This window comes from Orbicella faveolata, unplaced genomic scaffold (genome assembly GCF_042242905.1).
Source record: "Orbicella faveolata isolate gen_17 unplaced genomic scaffold, um_ofav_v1 contig_34, whole genome shotgun sequence".
Classification (NCBI taxonomy): domain Eukaryota; kingdom Metazoa; phylum Cnidaria; class Anthozoa; order Scleractinia; family Merulinidae; genus Orbicella; species Orbicella faveolata.
The window spans coordinates 33283959-33303422 of record NW_028301563.1 but is presented as its reverse complement, the minus strand read 5'-3'; the positions used below and the strand labels follow the sequence as shown (position 1 = coordinate 33303422).

The 19464-nt window shown below is 48.0% G+C and overlaps 2 protein-coding genes and 2 pseudogenes across 2 annotated transcripts; 2 read left to right on the top strand and 2 right to left on the bottom strand.

The window, feature by feature from the left end:
* The first annotated feature begins 5846 nt into the window (after nt 1-5846).
* On the top strand, nt 5847-7622 carry LOC149105878 (uncharacterized; annotated as a pseudogene).
* Nucleotides 7534-8640, bottom strand: LOC149105877 (uncharacterized). Its single transcript, XM_089271525.1, has one exon. The coding sequence runs from the start codon at nt 8567-8569 to the stop codon at nt 7607-7609; it is 963 nt and encodes a 320-aa protein (XP_089127651.1). The 5' UTR covers nt 8570-8640; the 3' UTR covers nt 7534-7606.
* Nucleotides 8641-9018: 378 nt separating this feature from the next.
* LOC149105876 (uncharacterized) lies at nt 9019-10374 on the top strand. Its single transcript, XM_089271529.1, has one exon. It carries the CDS (start codon nt 9104-9106, stop codon nt 10364-10366), a length of 1263 nt encoding a protein of 420 aa, XP_089127655.1. The 5' UTR covers nt 9019-9103; the 3' UTR covers nt 10367-10374.
* Nucleotides 10375-15393: 5019 nt separating this feature from the next.
* LOC149105875 (uncharacterized) lies at nt 15394-18035 on the bottom strand (annotated as a pseudogene).
* Nucleotides 18036-19464: the final 1429 nt, after the last annotated feature.

Genomic DNA, 19464 nt, shown 5'->3' with positions numbered 1-19464 from the left:
GTGTTGGAGAATGTGGAGCAGAAACTTCAACTGGATGCTCAATAGGACCAGCATCATCCATCAGCCTAGCAGGCTTTAAACGGTCAACTGTGATTTCCTTGGTCTTGCCATTAATGTCCAGGGTAAAGTGTTTGTCAAAACGGCGGAGAACCCGAAAGGGACCATCATAAGGGCGCGTTAGTGGAGGTTTGTGGCTGTCACGCCGCACATACATGTGGGTAGCTGTATGGAGGTCAGGAGGGAGATAAACATCACGACGACCATGCCATCTCGTAGGAACAAACTGGAGGTGCTGCATGGAAGAACGCAGTCTTGACACGAATGAGGATGGGTCCTCGATAGTAGGGGCAGAGAAGAAGTCGCCTGGCAGACGGAGTGTTGTGCCATAAACCAATTCTGCGGACGTACATGACAGGTCCTCTTTGAGGGTGGCACGAATTCCAAGAAGGACCATAGGGAGGTCGTCAACCCAATTACTACCTGCCAATCGTGCTTTCAGGCCGGTTTTAAGGTGCCTGTGGAACTTCTCGACAAGACCATTTGCTTGTGGGTGGTACGCTGTGATGCGGAGACGTGTGGCACCAAGAAGGTTCATTAGGGAATGCCAAAGATCCGATTCAAACTGCTGTCCCCGGTCAGAGGTTATCGTCGTCGGTACACCAAAGCGCGAGATCCAGCCCGTCAGAAGAGCAGAAGCGCAGGACTCAGCAGTGGCATCAGCCATCGGAACTGCCTCAGGCCAGCGAGTGTAGCGATCAATGCAAGTGAACAGGTAAGTGTAGCCCTTGGATAGAGGTAAGGGACCGACAATGTCCACATGAATACTATCAAAACGGCAGTCGAATGGGGTGAAGGCCTTCAGCGGGGCTTTGACATGCCGTTGTACCTTGGATTGCTGACAATCATGGCAGGTACGGGTCCAGCAGGCGATGTCCCGCTTCATATTTGGCCAGATGTACCGTTCAGATATGAGGCGACGAGAGGCTTTGATGCCCGGATGAGACAAAGAGTGCAGGTTGTCAAAGATGGCTCGACGCATCGTTAAGGGCACCAGAGGACGGGGACGACCTTGGGAGATATCACAAAGGAGAGTTCGTCCGGTGTGCGAAAGAGGAACCTGTGCAAGCTGCAATAAAGTGGAGGAGGTTGAAAGCTTGAGGAGCTCCCCATCTAGTTCTTGAGCAGAAGCAAGGGCTTCAAGGTCGATTGGGGATTGTTCCAGGGCAAGGACGTTGCGTGACAGTGCATCAGCGACACGATTAGCTTGGCCTTCGATATGGCGGATGTCTGACGTGAACTCGGAAATAAAGGCCAGGTGCCGCGCTTGTCGTGGTGAATGTCGTTCAGCACTGGAATGAAGTGCAAAGGTAAGAGGCTTGTGGTCCGTGTTGATATGGAACACACGGCCCTCTACAAAATACTGGAAATGTCGGACAGCTAGGTAAGCAGCCAACAGTTCACGATCAAAGGCACTGTATTTGAGTTCCGCAGGGCTCAACTTCTTCGAAAAGAAGGAGATAGGTCTCCATTGTCCATGAATGAACTGTTCAAGGACTGCTCCGACAGCGAGGTTTGATGCGTCGGTCGTGATGCAGGTGGCGGCATGTGGGTGAGGATGGACCAACATAACTGCCTCGGACAAGGCCACTTTGGCTGCGTCGAATGCTAGTTGACAGGAGGCAGTCCATGTGAAACTGTCCGCTGCAAGCGCCAGGTGTAGGGGCTGTAAGATCTCAGCACACCTGGGGACAAAGCGGTGATAATAATTGATGAGGCCCACGAACTGGTGCAGTGCCTTCTTGTCTTGGGGAACTGGAAACGTGCGAACTGCTTCAACACGGGTAATGTGGGGACGAATACCAGCTGCGCTAATGGTATGGCTCAAGAAGTTCACTTCTGACTTGCCAAATTCGCATTTAGCTGGGTTGATGACAAGGCCGTGGTCAGATAAGCGCTGAAAGAGGGTCTGAAGATGTTGGAGGTGCTCAGCGAGGGAGGAGCTAGCAACCAAGATGTCATCCAGGTAGGCAAAAACAAAGTCCAGGTCACGACATACATCGTCAATGAACCGCTGGAAGGTCTGGGCAGCATTTCTTAAGCCAAAAGGCATACGGCAGAACTCGAACAGACCAAATGGAGTGATAATGGCCGCCTTAGCGATGTCGTCCATGGTAACAGGAATCTGATGGTAGGCACGAACCAAGTCGATCTTGGAAAAGATGGTTTTACCAGCCAAATTGGACGCAAAATCTTGGATATGTGGAATGGGGTAGCGATCAGGAGTTGTGATGTCATTCAACCTGCGGTAGTCCCCGCATGGGCGCCATTCACCATTTCCTTTTGGGACCATGTGGAGTGGAGAGGCCCATGTGCTGGAGGATGGGCGCACGATTCCCATCTCAAGGAGCTTGTTGAACTCAGTTTTAGCAGCAACCAATTTCTCAGGAGAAAGACGCCGTGGTCGTGCGAAGACAGGTCGGCCTTCGGTGACAATGTGATGGGCAACACCATGTTTAATAGAAGTATCGCTGGTGCAAGGGCTTGTCAATGACGGGAAGTCATTCAGGAGTCGTGTGAAAGGATCACCAGTGGATGGCTGAGTAGAAAGAAAATTAAGGTGAGGAGTGGAGCACGGTGAAGGTTCTGCTTCGACTCGTGTCCCATTTCTCGTGTCAATAAGGCGTCGTCTGTCCAGGTCCACTAACAATTTGTGTTGTAACAGAAAATCAGCGCCAATAATAGGTTGAGTCACATCAGCTACTAGAAATCGCCAGGTTAGGGGGCGTGGGAGCCCGAAATCGAGGATTAACTGTCGAGAACCGTAAGTGTTAATGATAAAGTTATTCGCAGCTCGTAATGTGACGTCGCCTTTCTTGAAACGATCTGATCGTCCAGCCGGAAACACGCTAATTGCCGCTCCCGTGTCAATTAAAAAGTTCAGTTTAGTATTCTTGTCATAAAGTCGAAGGAGAGGAGATGTGCCAGTCGCATGGGCTGCGTTCACCGACTGGCAGTCGAGTTTCCCGGTTGCTGTTGAAACTTGCAAGGCTCACGGCATTTTAAAGCTTTCGTGCCAAATCGCTCGTGGTACCAACAAATGTCGGGGCGGGAGCGAGACTGTGGTTGTGCACGGGCTGGTGGGGTCGACTGCAATGTTTGCCAGATCTTCTGTAGCTCGGTTTTAATGGCGCTAATCTCAGAATCACCCTGGTGCTGTATTTGGTAAACCGGTGCTTGAGGACCTTGGACCTCCGCCATATTGTCCGCCATGTCGGCGAGCTCACTGAGACTGGCACCTTTGTGTACCGCAAGAGCCGTGCGAACGGTGAGTGGAAGTTTCTGCAGAAAAAGCTCACGGAAAATCTCGTCTTCGCCAGCATCGGCGACTGTACCACCACGAAGCTTCAACATATGCCGTAAAAGTTGTGATGGCTTTCGATCTCCAAGGTCTTCCACGTGTAGGAGTTGCTGTAATCGTTGTCGTTTGGAAGGGCAGACACGGTTTTGTAATTCGGTTTTCAGTGCCGTATAAGGAGCTTCCGGCGGTCGTAAAATAATGTCGCGTACTTCTGAGGCATATTGGGCCGGGAGAACACGAACCACATGACCGAACTTCGTCTTTTCGTGGGTGATATTTTGAGCAGTGAACAACGCCTCAGCTTGTGCGAACCAAAGTTCAGGGTGAGACGGCCAGAAATCCGGTAGTTTCAGCGAAACAGCATTAGCAATTGCAGTTGGTTGTGTCGGAATGTCAGCTTCGTCGGGCATGATCGCGTCGGGGTCACTAATTTAGCGTTCAAGACAGACGAACACTAATAACAACTAAACTCCGTTTTTTCTGCTAACAACTCAGCACTCGAACAACAACGGCTTTCTCAACAAGGGCACGTGTTTACAATTGAGGGTATTGCTAAATCCCCCTCTAAGACCTAAATGTCTTATGGTAACGCAAGAATGTTCTAGAACTGTCACGCAAGGAATGTTGGGAGCACCACAATATTTTTGCATTTCACGTGTGATCAGTTGAAACTCCGTGTCAGAAACTCGATTATCATTAAGAGCCTGTGAGACAGAGCAGTTTATCGAGTCACGTTTTGCAATTGCCAGAGAGTGGATTCTCGAGTGTTTATTAACCTTGCGTTCAAGCTTCTTGTTGACAACGGACAGGCCAGTGGAAACTGCGCCAGATAAAGCGGCTATCCCGGCAACAGGCGCGCCGACAACAATTCCAACACCGGTAAGTGATGTTGCGACAGCTCCAGAAGACAGAACTGCTGTGAAGGCGCCAAGGCCAACCACGGAATAGTGAAGCGCTTTCCGGGCTTTTTTGTATTTTTTCAACACAAGCGTGTAATGCTCGACCTCAGCAGATATTTCTTTTTCAATTCTGCTTATCTCGGTTAGCCGGAAATTCTCGGCATTTGTCGTTTCGGGAAGGCTTGGATAGATTCTTCTTTCATTCTCGGCAGGCGGCGCGCTTGGTGGCAACAGATTCGCCGAAGACATTGCGTATATAAAGAAATTTAATTTAACTCTAATTCAAAAAGAAGAGGGAAGCCCTTGAAATCAAATAGTTCGCCATTTTCATCTTCCACGCAAATGGTGATGCTATTTATGGACTGGTCTGTAGAGCAGTCTCGCAAAACCTGTTGCGGAGAACCCAGGTAGATCACCTTTTCATAAGGCTTCCCTTTCACATAAAACGTGGCTAATACATCTGACCTTTTGCCATTGAACGTTCTGTGTCGATCAAATCACAACGAATAAAATATGTCGTTGGAGATGAAAGCCTTTTTACGAGTGTTTTAGTGGGCAACTTTGGCTTAACACCAAGAAAATTCGATAAATTTGTGTCAAGAACAACTCTCTTGAACCCTTTATTTACGATTTGAAGCATGCCACGAGGTTCATTCATTTTAGTTTCCATATCATAACCGATTTTGGTGAACATGCTGTCTATTTTTTCTGCCAAACTTTCTAAAGTGTAATGCCCTGGTAAGAAAATTGCGGTGGCAGAGCCAGTCAAGGTTGCTGTTCCTCTTTTTTTCAAAGTGTCCCAGCTGTTGTACAAACTGCAAGAAATGAGTTTCATGAAATGCACTTTCGGTATCGGTTTTTCAAAATACATTGTCTCGCCATTCTGTTGCGTGACAATAGTGAGAACAACCATTTTATTTCAACAAATAAAATTGTGTTCAAATAAACTCTAATTCAAAAAGAAGTGGCAAGCCCTTGAAATCAAAGAGTTCGCCATTTTCATCTTTCACGTTAATGGTGATGCTATTTATGGACTGGTCTGTAGAGCAGTTTCGCAAAACCTGTTGCGGAGAAGCCTGGTAGCTTACTTTTTCATAAGGCTTTCCTTTCACATCAAAAGAGGCCAAGATATCTGACCTTTTGCCATTGAACAGATTCTTTTGTTTATCGATCAAGTCGCAATGAATGAAATATGACGTTGGAGATGAAAGCCTTTTTGCGAAGGTTATAAACTTCAGCTTTCGCGCAATACCAAGCAAACCGGCTAAGTCACGATCAAGTTCTATCGGTCTTAACCCAGAATTTTTGATTACAAGCTGGCCACGAGGTTGGTTTATTTCTGTTTCCAACTTATAGTCATATTTGGCGAACAGATTGCCTATTTCTAGTGCAATTCTTTCTAAATTGTAATGCTCTGGGAGTACTTGACCAACTGGCAAAGTGACATTTTTGGCATCATTATTATCTCCCAAGGTGGCCGAGCCTTCTCTTTTCAAAGTGTCCCAGCTGTTGTATAAACTGCACGAAATGAGTTTCATGAAATCGACTCTCGGTATCGGGTCTTCGAAATAGATAGTCTCGCCGTTCTGTTGCGTGACAATAGTGAGAACAACCATTTTATATTTAACAAATAAAATTGTGTTCAAATAATATGGCGAATGTGTGGAAAGATCCTAACGTTGTGATAAAAGACGCAATAGCCAAGTCAAACGCATGGATAGAATTTGTGGCACATTTCCCCAAGGCCGATAGATCCCGTTTCATTGCTCAGGGGAATACCGACCGAAAAAACGTAACGGAAGAAATCTTTTTCAAAGAGGGTCCAGGCTCGCTTCAAAGCGTCTTCGGCTCAGACAAAAAATATTGGAGCGAGGAAATGAAAAAGGCGCTCGGTTTGGAAGACAAGCGCTCGGGGGACATTGGAGGGTTTCCTTACCAGCTGGCGCCGCTTGGTTCAAAAGTTTCCTTGCCCATCCCTGCGGTACCTTTCGACGGCAAAGCGCAAAGTTTGAAAAAAAAAATTCGACGCCCCAATCCAAATTTACGTCACGCCTGACCAGCATTTCACAACGAAATTCATAGAAATATTTCAAGACACCAAACTCAAACACACGTCTGGAACCGAATCAAAACACTCGTTAGGAGGACCTGACATGAAATATTGGCCGCAGCAGCTCAACTTCGCGGTTTTCTGCGCGACACAGGCGTGCCGAGTTTCTCGCGAAATCTTTGACATCGGGATGAATCTCCCCCCGCAAATAAGAGCTTTCTACAAATTCCACGTGTATTTCACGGTCAGGCGAATTTTGTACCAGCTAGGAGGAATTCAGAGCATGAGCGCTTTGCCCGGAGATCCGCCTTTCAACCAATACAATAATCATTATGACGTTGCTTCGTACAAGAGGATATGCAACGAGTTCGGTATAGACCCCTCGAGCGATTTCCGCTGCACGCACGGAGAAAACCACGGTCTGGGAAGCGTTTACGTCTATGCGAGCGGCGCGACGAAAACTGACTACCAATATCCGGGATGGAACAAATTCAGCGATGAAGGCGGGAAAGGTATTCAAGGAAACCTGATCTATTACATCGAGCCGGGGGCCGCTTCTGATGCTCAAGCGGACTGGTTCGCGCCAAACACCGCGAACGGTTTGACGCAGGCGGGCTTGTCAAGAATCAACCAGTCAATAGAGGCTTTCGTTTACTGCATCTTGGGCGCACAAGTCAACGTCCGCAGCAGCATTCACGGTTCTGGTGGCCGAGCAAGAGAAGCCCAGAGCGAGTTCCCGGTGCTGATGGAAGACGCGATCAGACAGCCCGACTTGGCCAAGAGCGTGCAAAGGTACCAGCTCGCGGTGGATCAAGCGAAGGTCAGGCTCAATCTCGCCGTTGCCCCCATAGCCTGGCTCATGCCCGCGCAAATGATAATAAACACCGCAAGCACGATCGGTTACAACAACAAGCTGAAACAGGCGGTCTCCGGGATGAAACTGGGGGTGAACAACGAGGTAAATCCAGACACAAAAAAAGCTGGGCTCGAAATCATGGCAGGCGGCCCGTCAAAAATCAACCCTTCCAACAGCCATCCGTCCAACCCGATACACAAAGCCGCAACAGCCGAATCGGTGCGTGGGGTTCCACCCCACAGGAAACCAGCTTCGTCCGAAACTCAAAAAGCACAGGCGCAAAAAATAGAACTCGAGGCTCCGGATAAAACACCGCAGCACGAAATTAACAAAACGGCTGTCATTGTCGGTGTAGTTGGATTATCGGCGTTGCTGTTCATGGCTTGGCGGTAAGTGGGGGGTTCCACCCCACAGCCCCGGGGCGCGGGGTAGAGCCCCGCTGGTTAACGCTGCTTCTTAAAATATTTTTCGAACAAAAAGGCCACCGCGGCAAGAATGAGCAGCCATGTGTGCTCGGCCAGAAACCCGACAACTTGGCCGGCGGCTTTGAAAAGGAAGCTCACAATCGAGCCAATCAGCCCGGGCAGCAGAGAACCAAGTTTCGCGGCAATATTTTTGAGGCCATTTCCCAAAGCTTTGCCGGTGGCTTTCAAACCTCTGGTGAGGACCCCGATGACAGCTCCGATTGTGGTCCCGGCGGCGACAAGAATAGCGGTCAATGTCACGCCATATTTTTTGAAGATCTCCTTGACCCTTTCCAAGAGAGGCCGCCCCCTTTCCCTTTCCTCGATCTGAGTTTGCAAACGCGCAAGCTCTTCGTTTCTTTCTGCCACTCTGCCTTCTGCGGCTTCTGTTTCAGAGGGCGAGGCATTCTCATCTTGGATGATTGCCTGGTCTTCCGCGTTTTGGCGCTGCAGCTCGCTTTCCTGCTCTTTCAGTTCGTCCAACGTTTCTGTGTTGTTCAGCCTTTCTTCCATGGCGTTTGTTTCACTTTCTTTTGCAGCGAGGCTGGCCATGAGTCTGTCAGCCTTGGCTTGTTCTTTTTCCACGTTTCTTGCTTTTTTTGTGAGCGAGTCCAAAGCTTTTTTCTTGTTTTCAAGATCGGTTTGATAGTTCTTTTTCTGCTGTTTGAGTCTACGCAGCTCTGCTTCACTATCAAGATTCGAACCATATTTATCCTGAATGCCATCAATCTGAGCATCAGTTTGCGCGATTTTTTGTCTAAGGGCTTCCACTTCTTTCTTTTTTTCTTCTCTTTGCGAAGAGAATGTTTCCGCCTGTTTTAGTTGGTTTTCAGCTTCTATCAGTCTTTGACGTTGTTCTATGATTGTATCTCGGTCTTCGGCTATAATTTGTTCAGCCCTCGGCCCAAGTTTATCTTTGAAGCTGTCTAAAAAATTTTGCATGAAGCCTGACTCATCATCTTTTAGAATCTTGTACTCACCCTTTTTAGACCCCAAAGTAACAATTTTTCCCTCATTTTTCCGGTGCCTCTTCTAATTGTGACTTTTTCAAAGTTTGCTTTTGGGAATTTGTCTTTTATCATATCTACAGCTTTTTTGAGTTTTTGCCGCAAATAACATTCTTTTTGAAGATCGCTGATTGAAGGTGTTCTTTCAATCAAGGGGATTTCTTCTCCCCCAAAGGATGTCTTGGTATAAGAAGTGTCAGGCAGGCCGGACTTCTCTTGCCGCATAGAAGACATTTCCGTTTGTTCGCCCCCATGGTAGGGGGCGCCAGGTTGGTAGGGAGTGGACGCAGCGCCTGGCTGAAAAGGTTGGGTTTTGTTGGCCTTTTTTCCTTTATCAGAATCATCGTGGCCAAGCCGATTGTCAAGGTACGGGTCTTCGTAGCCAAATTCGCCACCGCCTTCCGCCATAGCGATATATTTCAAGCCTATTATTTTTCAAATTAGAAATAATCGCCGGGATATTTATACAATGTCAGTTGTTCCAGAGAACCTTCGCCCGACGTACAGCGAAAAGACCGTACACGCCATGAAGGCCGAGCACGCGGTCAAACGAATCACCTTTAACCCCTCTGAAGCCAGCCCCGGCAATAATCTGTACGTTTACGTGCCCAAGCTGAACGAGAACGAGGTTCTGGTGCCGGGCTCGCTAGCGCTTGTCTTTGACATCGACCTTTCTGGAGGGGAAGCCAACAACTTCCTCGTAAAGAACGTCACGCGGGCGCTCGTTGACAGGCTGGTCGTGAAGTTTGCGGGAACAAAACTGCAAGACACGGTCGGGTACGACATCTACAAAACTTTCGAAGACCTTTTCCTTTCGCAGGAAGAGCGCGACAACAGGATTCTCGAAGTGATTCAGAGCGAGGATCTGTGCAAGATCTGCCCAGACGAGGGAGACAAGAAAAAAGAAGTGGATGCCGCTGTTGAATACAAGCTGAACGGAGTATACGGAAAAAAGTACCGGATCAGGCTGGACCATCAGATCTTAACCGACCACGGCGTTTTCTACCCCCAGGCCCTTTACAACGACCTCATGTTCGAAATAACCCTTGCCGAAGCAAAGCACGTGGTCAAAGGTTCCGACACAACCAAGCTGGAATACAAGCTAAAAAATATACAGCTCGAGTACAAAATGATCCGCAGCAAGACTCTGGCAGACGAGGCGCGGAGTATTTACTACAACGACAAAGAGTTCCTTTACGACCACGTGTTGCATGACAAAGAGGTGACCTTCAAAAAAGACATTGACACGAGGATCACCATCAAAGTCAACGCCCAAAGAACTTCGCTAAAAGCCCTCCTCCTCCTGTTTGTAGAGCCGTATACTGCTGGCCAAAGAGATTCAGAAAAATTCATCTTCCCCGATCTGACGAAAGTCAACGTCACGATCAACGGCTCGCCCAACATGCTTTACAACGACGGCATCGAAGGCAAGGACATGTGGGAAGAGGCCCGCAACGTGTTTGTGAAAGAAAAAAATAAAACGGAGCACATGGATATGACTAAGTTTTACACCGGTGATAAGTTCGGGCTTGTGATTGATATGCGCTCCATGGTTAACCGAGAAATGCACGGCAGCGGCACGCGGATTGTGAACAGTACGGACGGGGTCCAGCTGGAAATTGAGCGTAAAACCGAAGGATCAGACGACGTGAAATGCCACGTATTCGTCATCGCCGACACCCAGCTCAACATTATGGAAAGACAGATGTTAGATTTACAGGGGTTAGTATAACATGGACCCTAGCAAGATACCCTTCAACGCTCTGATCGTGGGGCCGACCAATTTTGGCAAATCGAGGTTCGTGGTGGACCAGCTCTACGGCCCGTTCCGCGGAAAGTTCGACTACATCGTGCTTATCTGCCCGACGTTCACGCACAACAAGACCTTCCACCGGCTTGGCGAAAACGATCCAAGAATTGATGTGATAGTCTGCGAGCAGCATGCCGTGGAAAGGTGGTTGAAGCTCGTGATATGGCTTTTCGCGGGCACCAACACGCTCATAATCCTCGACGACTGCGCGGCCTCCAAAGACGTGAAAGGGCGCACAGGCGAGCTGGTGAATCTCGCCTTTTCTGCCAGGCATATGCGCGTCGGCGTGTGGGTGCTGACCCAGAAGTTGACCGGCATAACATCTTCCTTCCGGGAGAACGTGGCGGCGATCGTCCTCTTTTACACCCCCTCGGCCAAGACAACGAAAGCCATCTTCGACGATTACGCCGGCGAGCTTTCCCCTGATGAGTACAAAGGCCTGCTTTCAAAGCTGAAAGAGCGAAAGTTCTCTTATCTTGTGTTCGCGCTTCGCCACCCCTACGGGGTAAAGTTATTTGAATAAAAAAAATGTAAGCTGTATATAGCCTTGCACAATGGCTGGAGAAGACGCCGCGTTAGAAGAAGTTATGAAACTTCTTCAAACCGAGCCCGAGCCGTCGAGTGGTCCCGCAGGTGGCCTTGTTCCAACCGCCCCCGACATTCCTGCTCTTCGCGAGAAGCTGGCCGTGCTCGTGCCCACAGGCAAAGCCAAAGAGGCCATCGGAGTGCAGCTAACCCATGAGCAGGTGAAGCGCCTGAGCGACAAAGATGTCGAGAAATTCACCAAACGCTACGAGACATACGTGGGCTCAAAGACAAAGCCGACAGCTTCATTTTCTTGCAACCAAAGTGGTCGGAATGACCGTCAAAATCAAAGACATCAAGGCTTACCAAAAAGAGCTCAGAAACGACTACATCTTGAACAAAGAGCTCTTCAATCTGGCCGGCAACCTTGCTTTGAAGTGCGGTCGGTTTCTTGCCGCGGCCAACGCGGCGCTGATCACCACAAAACATATTGATTTTAGTCCACAGTTGCCGGAGAAGATCCACCCTTCTCGCGATGAACACGGCTATCTGCTTGAGGGCGTTGATGAAGTACCCGGATCAGCAACTGCAGAATAAATGGTCACCATTCATCAACAAATGCTGAGGTCTTGCTGACAAATTGTTAACAATTAAACTTTTTTATTTGCGTAGAATACGGTTCGCTTCAGAATGTCAACCGAACAATCCGAGAGCTCACCTGCCGTCACTGCGCCTCAGGTCGAGATCAAGGCAGCGCCTGCCGCCGATGTCACACAGCAAGCGACGACTCCGACTGCAACCACGCAGCGCGTGAAAAACCCCAAGCGTGTGGCTGCTGGAAAAATGGTTGCTGAAAGAACGCGGCTGGCCCGGGAAGAACAGAAGAAAGCGGCCGAGGCTTATCGCGTTGAAAAAAAGGAAGCAAAAGCCGCCCCAGAGGCCCCTGAGCCAACTCCAACTACAGAAGGCGAAAGCCCAAAGAGCGGCGGCCTTTTTGGCCTCAGCGCCAACCAATGGATTGGTATTGGCGGCATAGGCGTTTCCCTGCTCAGAATCTATTACAAACGTGAAGAGCTCAAGCCAATGGCCAAGCACGCGTTCGACAAATTCAAAACGCCGGAGCCCGCGCCTGAGCCCGCGCCTGAGCCCGCGAGCGCCGAGCCAGAACCTTCTCGCGCGACACTGCCAAGAGGATTAAAAAAAATGCTTTGAACATTTGCGTGTGATTTATATCACGATGCCTAGCCTTGCGCAGGTTCTCATCTATACGGCAGCAATCGGAGGGATTACGCTTTTTTGGGCCGATTTCACCGTCAAGACTTGGACGATAGTGAGACGTCTTACCGACGAAATGCTTGTTGAAGAGGGAGAAAGGCGGCGAAAAATAAAACAAGAGGTCAGGCGAGAAATTGAAATTGAAGATAAAATCAAAGAATTCACGGAAGAGGTTGAAAAGACAGAAACCCCCAATTAATTTTGTTTTGAACTTTCGCTCTTTCTTTATATCGAACGCGCCATGTCCGACAACAAGCTTGTCAAGACCGTCATTGACGACGCAACTCTCACGGGATTAGCCGCGGACATCGGCTGGGCCGCGAAAAAGGTTGTGAAAGAGAATTTCACTTCCGATGCCAGCAGCAGCTTTATGAATTACATGAAGTTCACCGCCGTCATCACGGGCAGCATTGCGCTCAAAAAGTACCTCGAGGACCAGAAAATCCTCCCCGACAGCGTTTGAAATCAACGATTTAAAAAAAAAATCTTCCGATAATATACAACCATGGCGAGCATCGCGATCATGATTGGCGGAGCTATGTTGAACGCCACGGCTTTTATCGGCGGCAATTATCTGGCGAGGGCGCTCGGCGTGGGCGACAAAGCCGCGCTTGAAGAAAAAAAGCGCCACGACAAAGCTCTCGAAGATTATCAAGCGGCTTATGCCAAATACACGCGCGACCGCACCCAGCTTCTCGACTGGATCTCGACCAACGCGCAAACGAAGGAGCAGGCCAAGCAGAACTTCACCAACACGGACTACGTCTTCAAACTCTAAAACCAGGCGCATCCTGACGAACAGATGGTGCCCCCCAAGGAGCCCAAGTTCTCAGATTTCTATCAGCCAAGCGAGCAGCAGAAAAACGGTGAACTCGCGTTCGTGGGCGCCGGCGCTCTCGCTCTGGGCTACGCGGCTTTCCGGTTCCTTTAAACTTTTTTACGCCTTACTTATATGGACGCCAAACTCGCGAAGATTTACTACGGCCCCGGGGGCTACTGGAAAGGAATCGCCGAGATCAAAAAATTAGCCGAGGCCGCCAAGGTACTTGAAGATGCCGCAACAAAGTGGCTGATCAGGCAAGCGCTCTGGCAGATATACCTCCCCGCGCCGAAGCGGATTCCTCGGCCGAAATTCGACGTTCCCACGCCCAACAAGGTCCATCAGGCGGACCTTCTTTTTCTGCCGCACGACAAGCTCCCTCGCGGCCGCAAAGTTTATAAATATGCTCTCACCGTTGTCGACGTGGCCAGCCGCTACAAAGAGGCCGAACCCCTGACTTCGAAGAATTCTGATGAGGTCGCCCAGGCCCTTCAGAAGATTTACAAGCGCTCGCCTCTCGAATGGCCTGAAATGCTGCAGGTTGATCCCGGGCGCGAATTCATGGGCGCTGTCACAAAAGAAATGGACAAGCACAAAACCTTCATCCGGCGCGGGCGCGTTGACATTCACCGCGACCAGGCCATTTTCGAACGTTTCAACCGCACCCTGGCGGAGCGCTTGTTCGGCCACCAGTACGCCGTGGAAATGCTTCTCCCTGAGGGCAAGCGGTCCACGGCCTGGGTGAAAAGACTTCCTGATGTTGTTTCGGCTCTGAACAACGAGGTCACAAACCTTATCGGCGAGAAGCCCGCCGTCGCCATCAAAGAAAAAAAATCTGTTTATACGAGGCCGTCGACACCTTATACGAGGCCTGTTGGGAAACGCGAAAAAATCCTCCCCCCTCTTGTCCAAGTTCGTTATCTCTACCAGCCCGGCGAGCTTGAAGGGGGCGTGAAAAGAACAACGGACCCAATCTGGTCTTTGAAAGTTTTCGGCATTGAAAGATCTTTTTCCAAACCGGATCAGCCCGTTCTCTACTATCTGCGAGACGGGCCCAAGCGCGGCTTCGTGCGCGAAGAGCTGCTGGTTGTTCCTCCGAACACACAGTTACCCCCAGAGCAACTTTGAAACTTCGGCTTCCAACCCTCTAAGTTCGTCATCTGTTAATGTTGACAATATATCCATGCAGGTGTACCCGTAAGTTTTTGTATGGATACCATCGTCACCTATCCATCGCTTTGAATCAAATGGCGAAAGCGAAATTTTGTTAAGATGCATACCGTAGATCTCGTGTCCCTCGCTTCGAAGAATGTTCATTCCATGCCATTGCTGCTTCGCACCGAAAAGCGTTTCCTTGTACTGTTCATGCGTTATTTGTTTCTTGACAACGTTCTTTTTCACGCCGTTCGCTTTTTTAATATTTTTTTCGTCCGCCTTCAAGATGGAGTACATTTTCGGTCTCAGACCAACATACTCTGCGATGGGGGTTCCTGCGCATTCGTCTTTCATCTTGCCCAAGACCTTTTTGTTGGTGTTCGAATGGAGTGGATGGTCCTTCGGGTAGTCACTCGTGTCGTAAAGGCCCATGTTGTTTTTCATGTCTTCGTCGACGTCATCAGCTTCGATCTCGACAAGAAGGCTGTCGGTGTCCGTGTACAAGAGCTCGCACTTCGAGCCGTACTGCTTTTTAAGCTCGTTGTAAAAGAAGTCGTACATCAGGATCTTGCTGTTGTCAAGGATCGTCATCCCCATGTAGACCGACTTGTTGAGAAGCAGCTTGCTTTTTCGCATGTCGATTCCTGCCATGTCGTTAGAAAATAAAACATGCCTTGAGTACAAAGGGCTGGCGATCAATTTCCTTATTTTGTCCGTCTCGTTGCTGCGCACTATTCTTATGTCAACGCGATTGGGCAGGTTTTTCATGGTTTTGCCGAAAACGGAGTTGTTCATGAGCTTGTAAAAGTTCTGTTCGAAGACGCTCTTCGCTTTCTTCCTGAACTCTGTGTTCATCCGGATGTAAGGCTCCATCCAGCGTTCTTGTTCGAACTCCAGCACCCTGTGCACACGCTTCAGTCTCATGCCCTGCTTCAGATAAAACTGCAAGTTTCTGTAATGCACGACGTAGTTCTTTTTGTCATGAAGCGTTAGCAGCAGCTTCTTGCTGTCCGGGGGTTTCAGGTCCAGGTCTTTCATCAGCCCCTTTTGGTAGTCCGACATCCACTCCTTTTTTACGGCCTTTTTCTCCGGCGCCAGGGGATAGCTGTTGTGCTCCTCGTGCAGTTCTGCAGGGTATTCAAGATCGACTTCGAGAATGCACCCCTTCTTCGCGTTTTCTTTCATCCCAAGAATCTCCTCCTCTGTGGGCAACTCGCGTTTCCACTTGAAACCTCTTATCGGCAGAGGCAAGCTCATCGCCCATCCGTAAAGGTTGTTTGCGTCGAGACAGAGGAGGTATTTTTTTGGCTTGCTGGGGTCGTAGCCCGGTACCTGCGGGTTGTTTGCCTTGGCGTACCTGTTGCTCACCATGGAGATTCCGCCCCGCATTCCCCTTTCCACGAAGAGATGCATTTCGTAGTCTGTGAAGAGCTCAAGCTCGACCCCAGTCTTTTTCAGGAGCGCGTCCCAGGAAAGGCCTGGCGACGTGAAATAATGAGCCGGATCCAGCCCGTACTGCTCAAGGCACAGGTTTCGGAAGTTCTCAAAAACATCCGCCAGCAGCGCGACGTCCGTTTTCACGTAAAGATCGTGGTAATCGCCCAGCGTTTTGCATTCGAAATACTCCCAGACAGCCTGCGCGTGCGCGTACTCTTCGTCTGTTATGTGCTCGTCGTTCAGCTTGCTGTAAAACTTCTCTTTGTCCGGAAGCCTTGTCTCGCTGAATCTTTCCCTTGAGTCCATGTACTCGTAAGGATAGATCCCTTTTTTGTAAAGCAGGTCGCTGCCTTTCGAAATCGTTGATGTTTTTTTCAAAGCCTCCTTCGGTGTCGCTCTTACAAGTAAATCAAGGCTCCCTTGCAAAAAGTTCAAGCTGTCGATGAAACGAAGATTACCGACCGAGAATGTGATATATTTCTCCATGTTGTTGGCGACACATTTGACCTCTTTCTCCAGCTTCGACATCGCTTGCATCAAGTGGTGCGCGTCGTAGCCCCTCAGGTTGTGGAATACGACTGGTATTGGGTCAGTCTTCGGGTTAATTCGCAGTTTCTTGTTGCATTCGGCGTGCGCGGCTCCGCGGTACCTGCCCGTTATGTGACAATGGTCCTTTACAGCGTCTCTGAAGTTTTTCTTCATCAAAGATTCTGCGCAGAACAAACATGTTTCCTGATTTTTTGCAATCCATTCGTCAATTTTATCTTTTTCTTTTCTTTCTCTTTTTGGCCCAACAAATGTTATTTTTTTGAGCGCCGCGTAATAACAACGTTTGTGACTTTGGCCGCAATAGCTCCCTGTGTCATGGTCCCAGATGGACATTGAGTCTAAGAACTCGTCTTTTATCAAACTTTTGTTACAAACGTGGCAGTCTTTTGCGTTTTTGAATTTTTCCCAGTCTTCGGCCGTCATATCAATCGTTTTTGGTGTTGCCAAACTCTCTCTTATTTTCACCTCTTCCTGCAGAATGTCGCTTAAAAACGTTCCCACCGCGTTTTCGCCCCTGTAAGTATTTGAACCTACCACTTTACCGTCGCTTCTCACAGCCATGTATGAGTACCCACATGCCTCGTGCTTTTCGGTCTTCTCTGTGTAGCTTGTTTGCGTTCTTTCACGCTCACAGCCCAGAATCTTTCTGACAAGAGCTTCGAAGTCCGCGTAAATAATGAAAGGCATCTTCATCTGTTTTTTGAAGTTTTGGAAAGAAAGTATGTTTTGCCCCTCTTCAGCATCACGATCCTTGTCGGCCTGCCGTTGACACCGTTGCAATATTTTTTGCGATCCACGAGCAAGTCTGCTCTTGAGAAACCGGTCAAGCACAGCATGCAATAGTGCTTTGCGCCTTTATACTTGGTCTGATCGAATAGCAAAGCGCTTTCTCTTTTTACGAAACAGTAGTGCTGGATTTCCCCTGACTCGATTAACATCAAGTTTATCCGCGGCAAATTGGCTTGTTTTTTGCTTATCTGGTGCACGATCACACAATCGTTTTCCCAGCCAAATACGTTTATTGCGAGTTTCGGGTTTTGGGCCTCGAGCTTTTCTATCTGTTTTACCGGTGTTGGGAAATCGATGCCTGCGTAGTTGATACCGTCATTGACCGGATATTTGCTTGGTCTTTGCGGGTTTTTTCCATCTTTTGGAGGGAATAAAGCGGCTCTGAGTGCCCACTTCAAACATTTATTATCCATGTTTTTCACGTTGACAATTGCCTTCTTTTTCGCCAGTTTGGCAGGAAGAGGCAAATAGGTCCGTCCGCGAAGTGGCTGATAGCGCGCAACATTCACGTACGCGACCTGTATCCTTTCAACCGCCTATCCTGATCCCATCTCGGACCAGTGCTCTATTTCTCCTTTTGCGTTTTCAATGAATTCGTCAAATTTTTGTCTTATCAGGTCCTCTCCATTCTTTTTGAAAACGTGCGTTTCGTCTTCTTTGAAATAATGCTCCATGAATTGCGTTTCGTCGTTTCTTTCTATTGAGAACTTCACTTGTAACCCGAAACTTACTTTAACGCTATTTAACCTTAGAGTTTCTTGTTTGACCAAATCGGTGATCTTTTCTTTGTTTTCTCTTGCGAACCTCAAAAGATCTCTATTGTTTGGGTTCCTTTCGGATATTGCCATTCTCCACACACGGAGCCATTCTTGGAAATTGTTTTGGGATATTTGAAACCCGTCATATAATGCGTGAACCTCATATGTCAACGGCTCGGGAAGGTTTATTCTTTCCTCCCTCGGTATTGGGCCGTAGAACATTTGCAGAACATCGGACGAGTATCTTGCGGCAGCCATGTCGGCGCAGTATACACTGAGCATGCACTTCTCCAATAGGAAAATTTTTCTGGCACAGTTTTGTATATACAAGTGAAGGGCACATCCGCGCATATTTATTACGGACGATGGACCAGCTTTTTCGCTTTGCTGTTGCGTTACACACACAGTTCTGGCACAGTACACACACACACACATATAAAATAGGGGTTCTGGACACAGTGGGTAGCAAGAGGACAACAAACGTCCGAAGAAAGCCCCCCAGTTCCTTCTCCGAAGCTTTAGTCTGAGGAGAAGGAACTGGGGGGCTTTTTTCGGACGTTTGTTGTCCTTTTGCTACCCACTGTGCCAGAACCCCTATTTTATATGTGTGTCCTATTATTAAGAGGATTTAGATAAGAAACAATGATGCCGCGGGCTGGCAATAATTATTCTTACTTGACACAAAGCGTAGTTATCCTGATCAGATGGTGAGTTTGTATTGGTAAACACGAGACTGTCGGTTATGGTAAAATTGTCAACACTCAGATTTGTAAATGCCATCCAATGCTGCAGAAAAAAAGGAAAGAAATTGTAGATAAAACCTGACAATTATTAAAGAAATAAAAATATGCCATTTTATTTCAACTTATTAACTGAGGATTGTTTTAACCAACGCATAAGAGTAATTTTGAGCAGGCACGAGGAAGTTGACCTCTGATATATTTTGAACACCGTAACGCATGTAAATATTTCAGAATACTGTTCTTTAGTCAGGGGTCATTATGGTTTGTATTCAACTTTGATGAAGTGCATATCTTTGGCAGAGCCTAGTTTATTAGAACGACAACTGACAGAAAACGAAATTTAAATTTACTCACTATCTTTATCCCTTTATGGGGTCCATCGAAAATCTTTGCTTCTCTGAGACAAATTTGAAATTGTCCACGCGCAACTCCTCCACCCACACGGCCATGGCATCTTGAGGTCTCTTGGGAAATTGGTGACTCGCAGTTACAAATATGGTTGGAGGAGTAGAAAACCGCTGAAATGAAATAATGAGAGAAGTTGACATTAGTAAATTAAGCGAGTGCATGCCTGGGTGAATGACCGCATGAACAGATCAGTGAATATGTAAATGACCAATAATGAGAGAATAATGAGAGGATAATGAGAGAATGCGTGAATGCTTGTTTGAGCCATCAAATGTTCTTCAACTTACAGACATTTTAAAAATACAAAATGCCCCAAATGATAAATTAATATTTAACAGTAGTCACGCAACACGTTACACGCCGCAGAAAGTGTAAAAATTTTCACAATCAGAGTCCGCCCAGGATATTTTAATTATTCAAAAAGGGAACAATTCGCTTAAATCCGAAAACTACTAATCAGCTTATCGTTAATCGGTTTGATCTTTTGCATTAGGAATATTCGCGTTTGACGAGGAAAAATAATCTCTGTAGTTAGTCTCAATTGATAAATTAAAAACGCTG

What these genes read in the sequence shown, in the direction of transcription:
- LOC149105877 (XM_089271525.1), bottom strand. Translation starts at nt 8,569, where the DNA reads ATGCAAAATTTTTTAGACAGCTTCAAAGATAAACTTGGGCCGAGGGCT.
- LOC149105876 (XM_089271529.1), top strand. Translation starts at nt 9,104, where the DNA reads ATGTCAGTTGTTCCAGAGAACCTTCGCCCGACGTACAGCGAAAAGACC.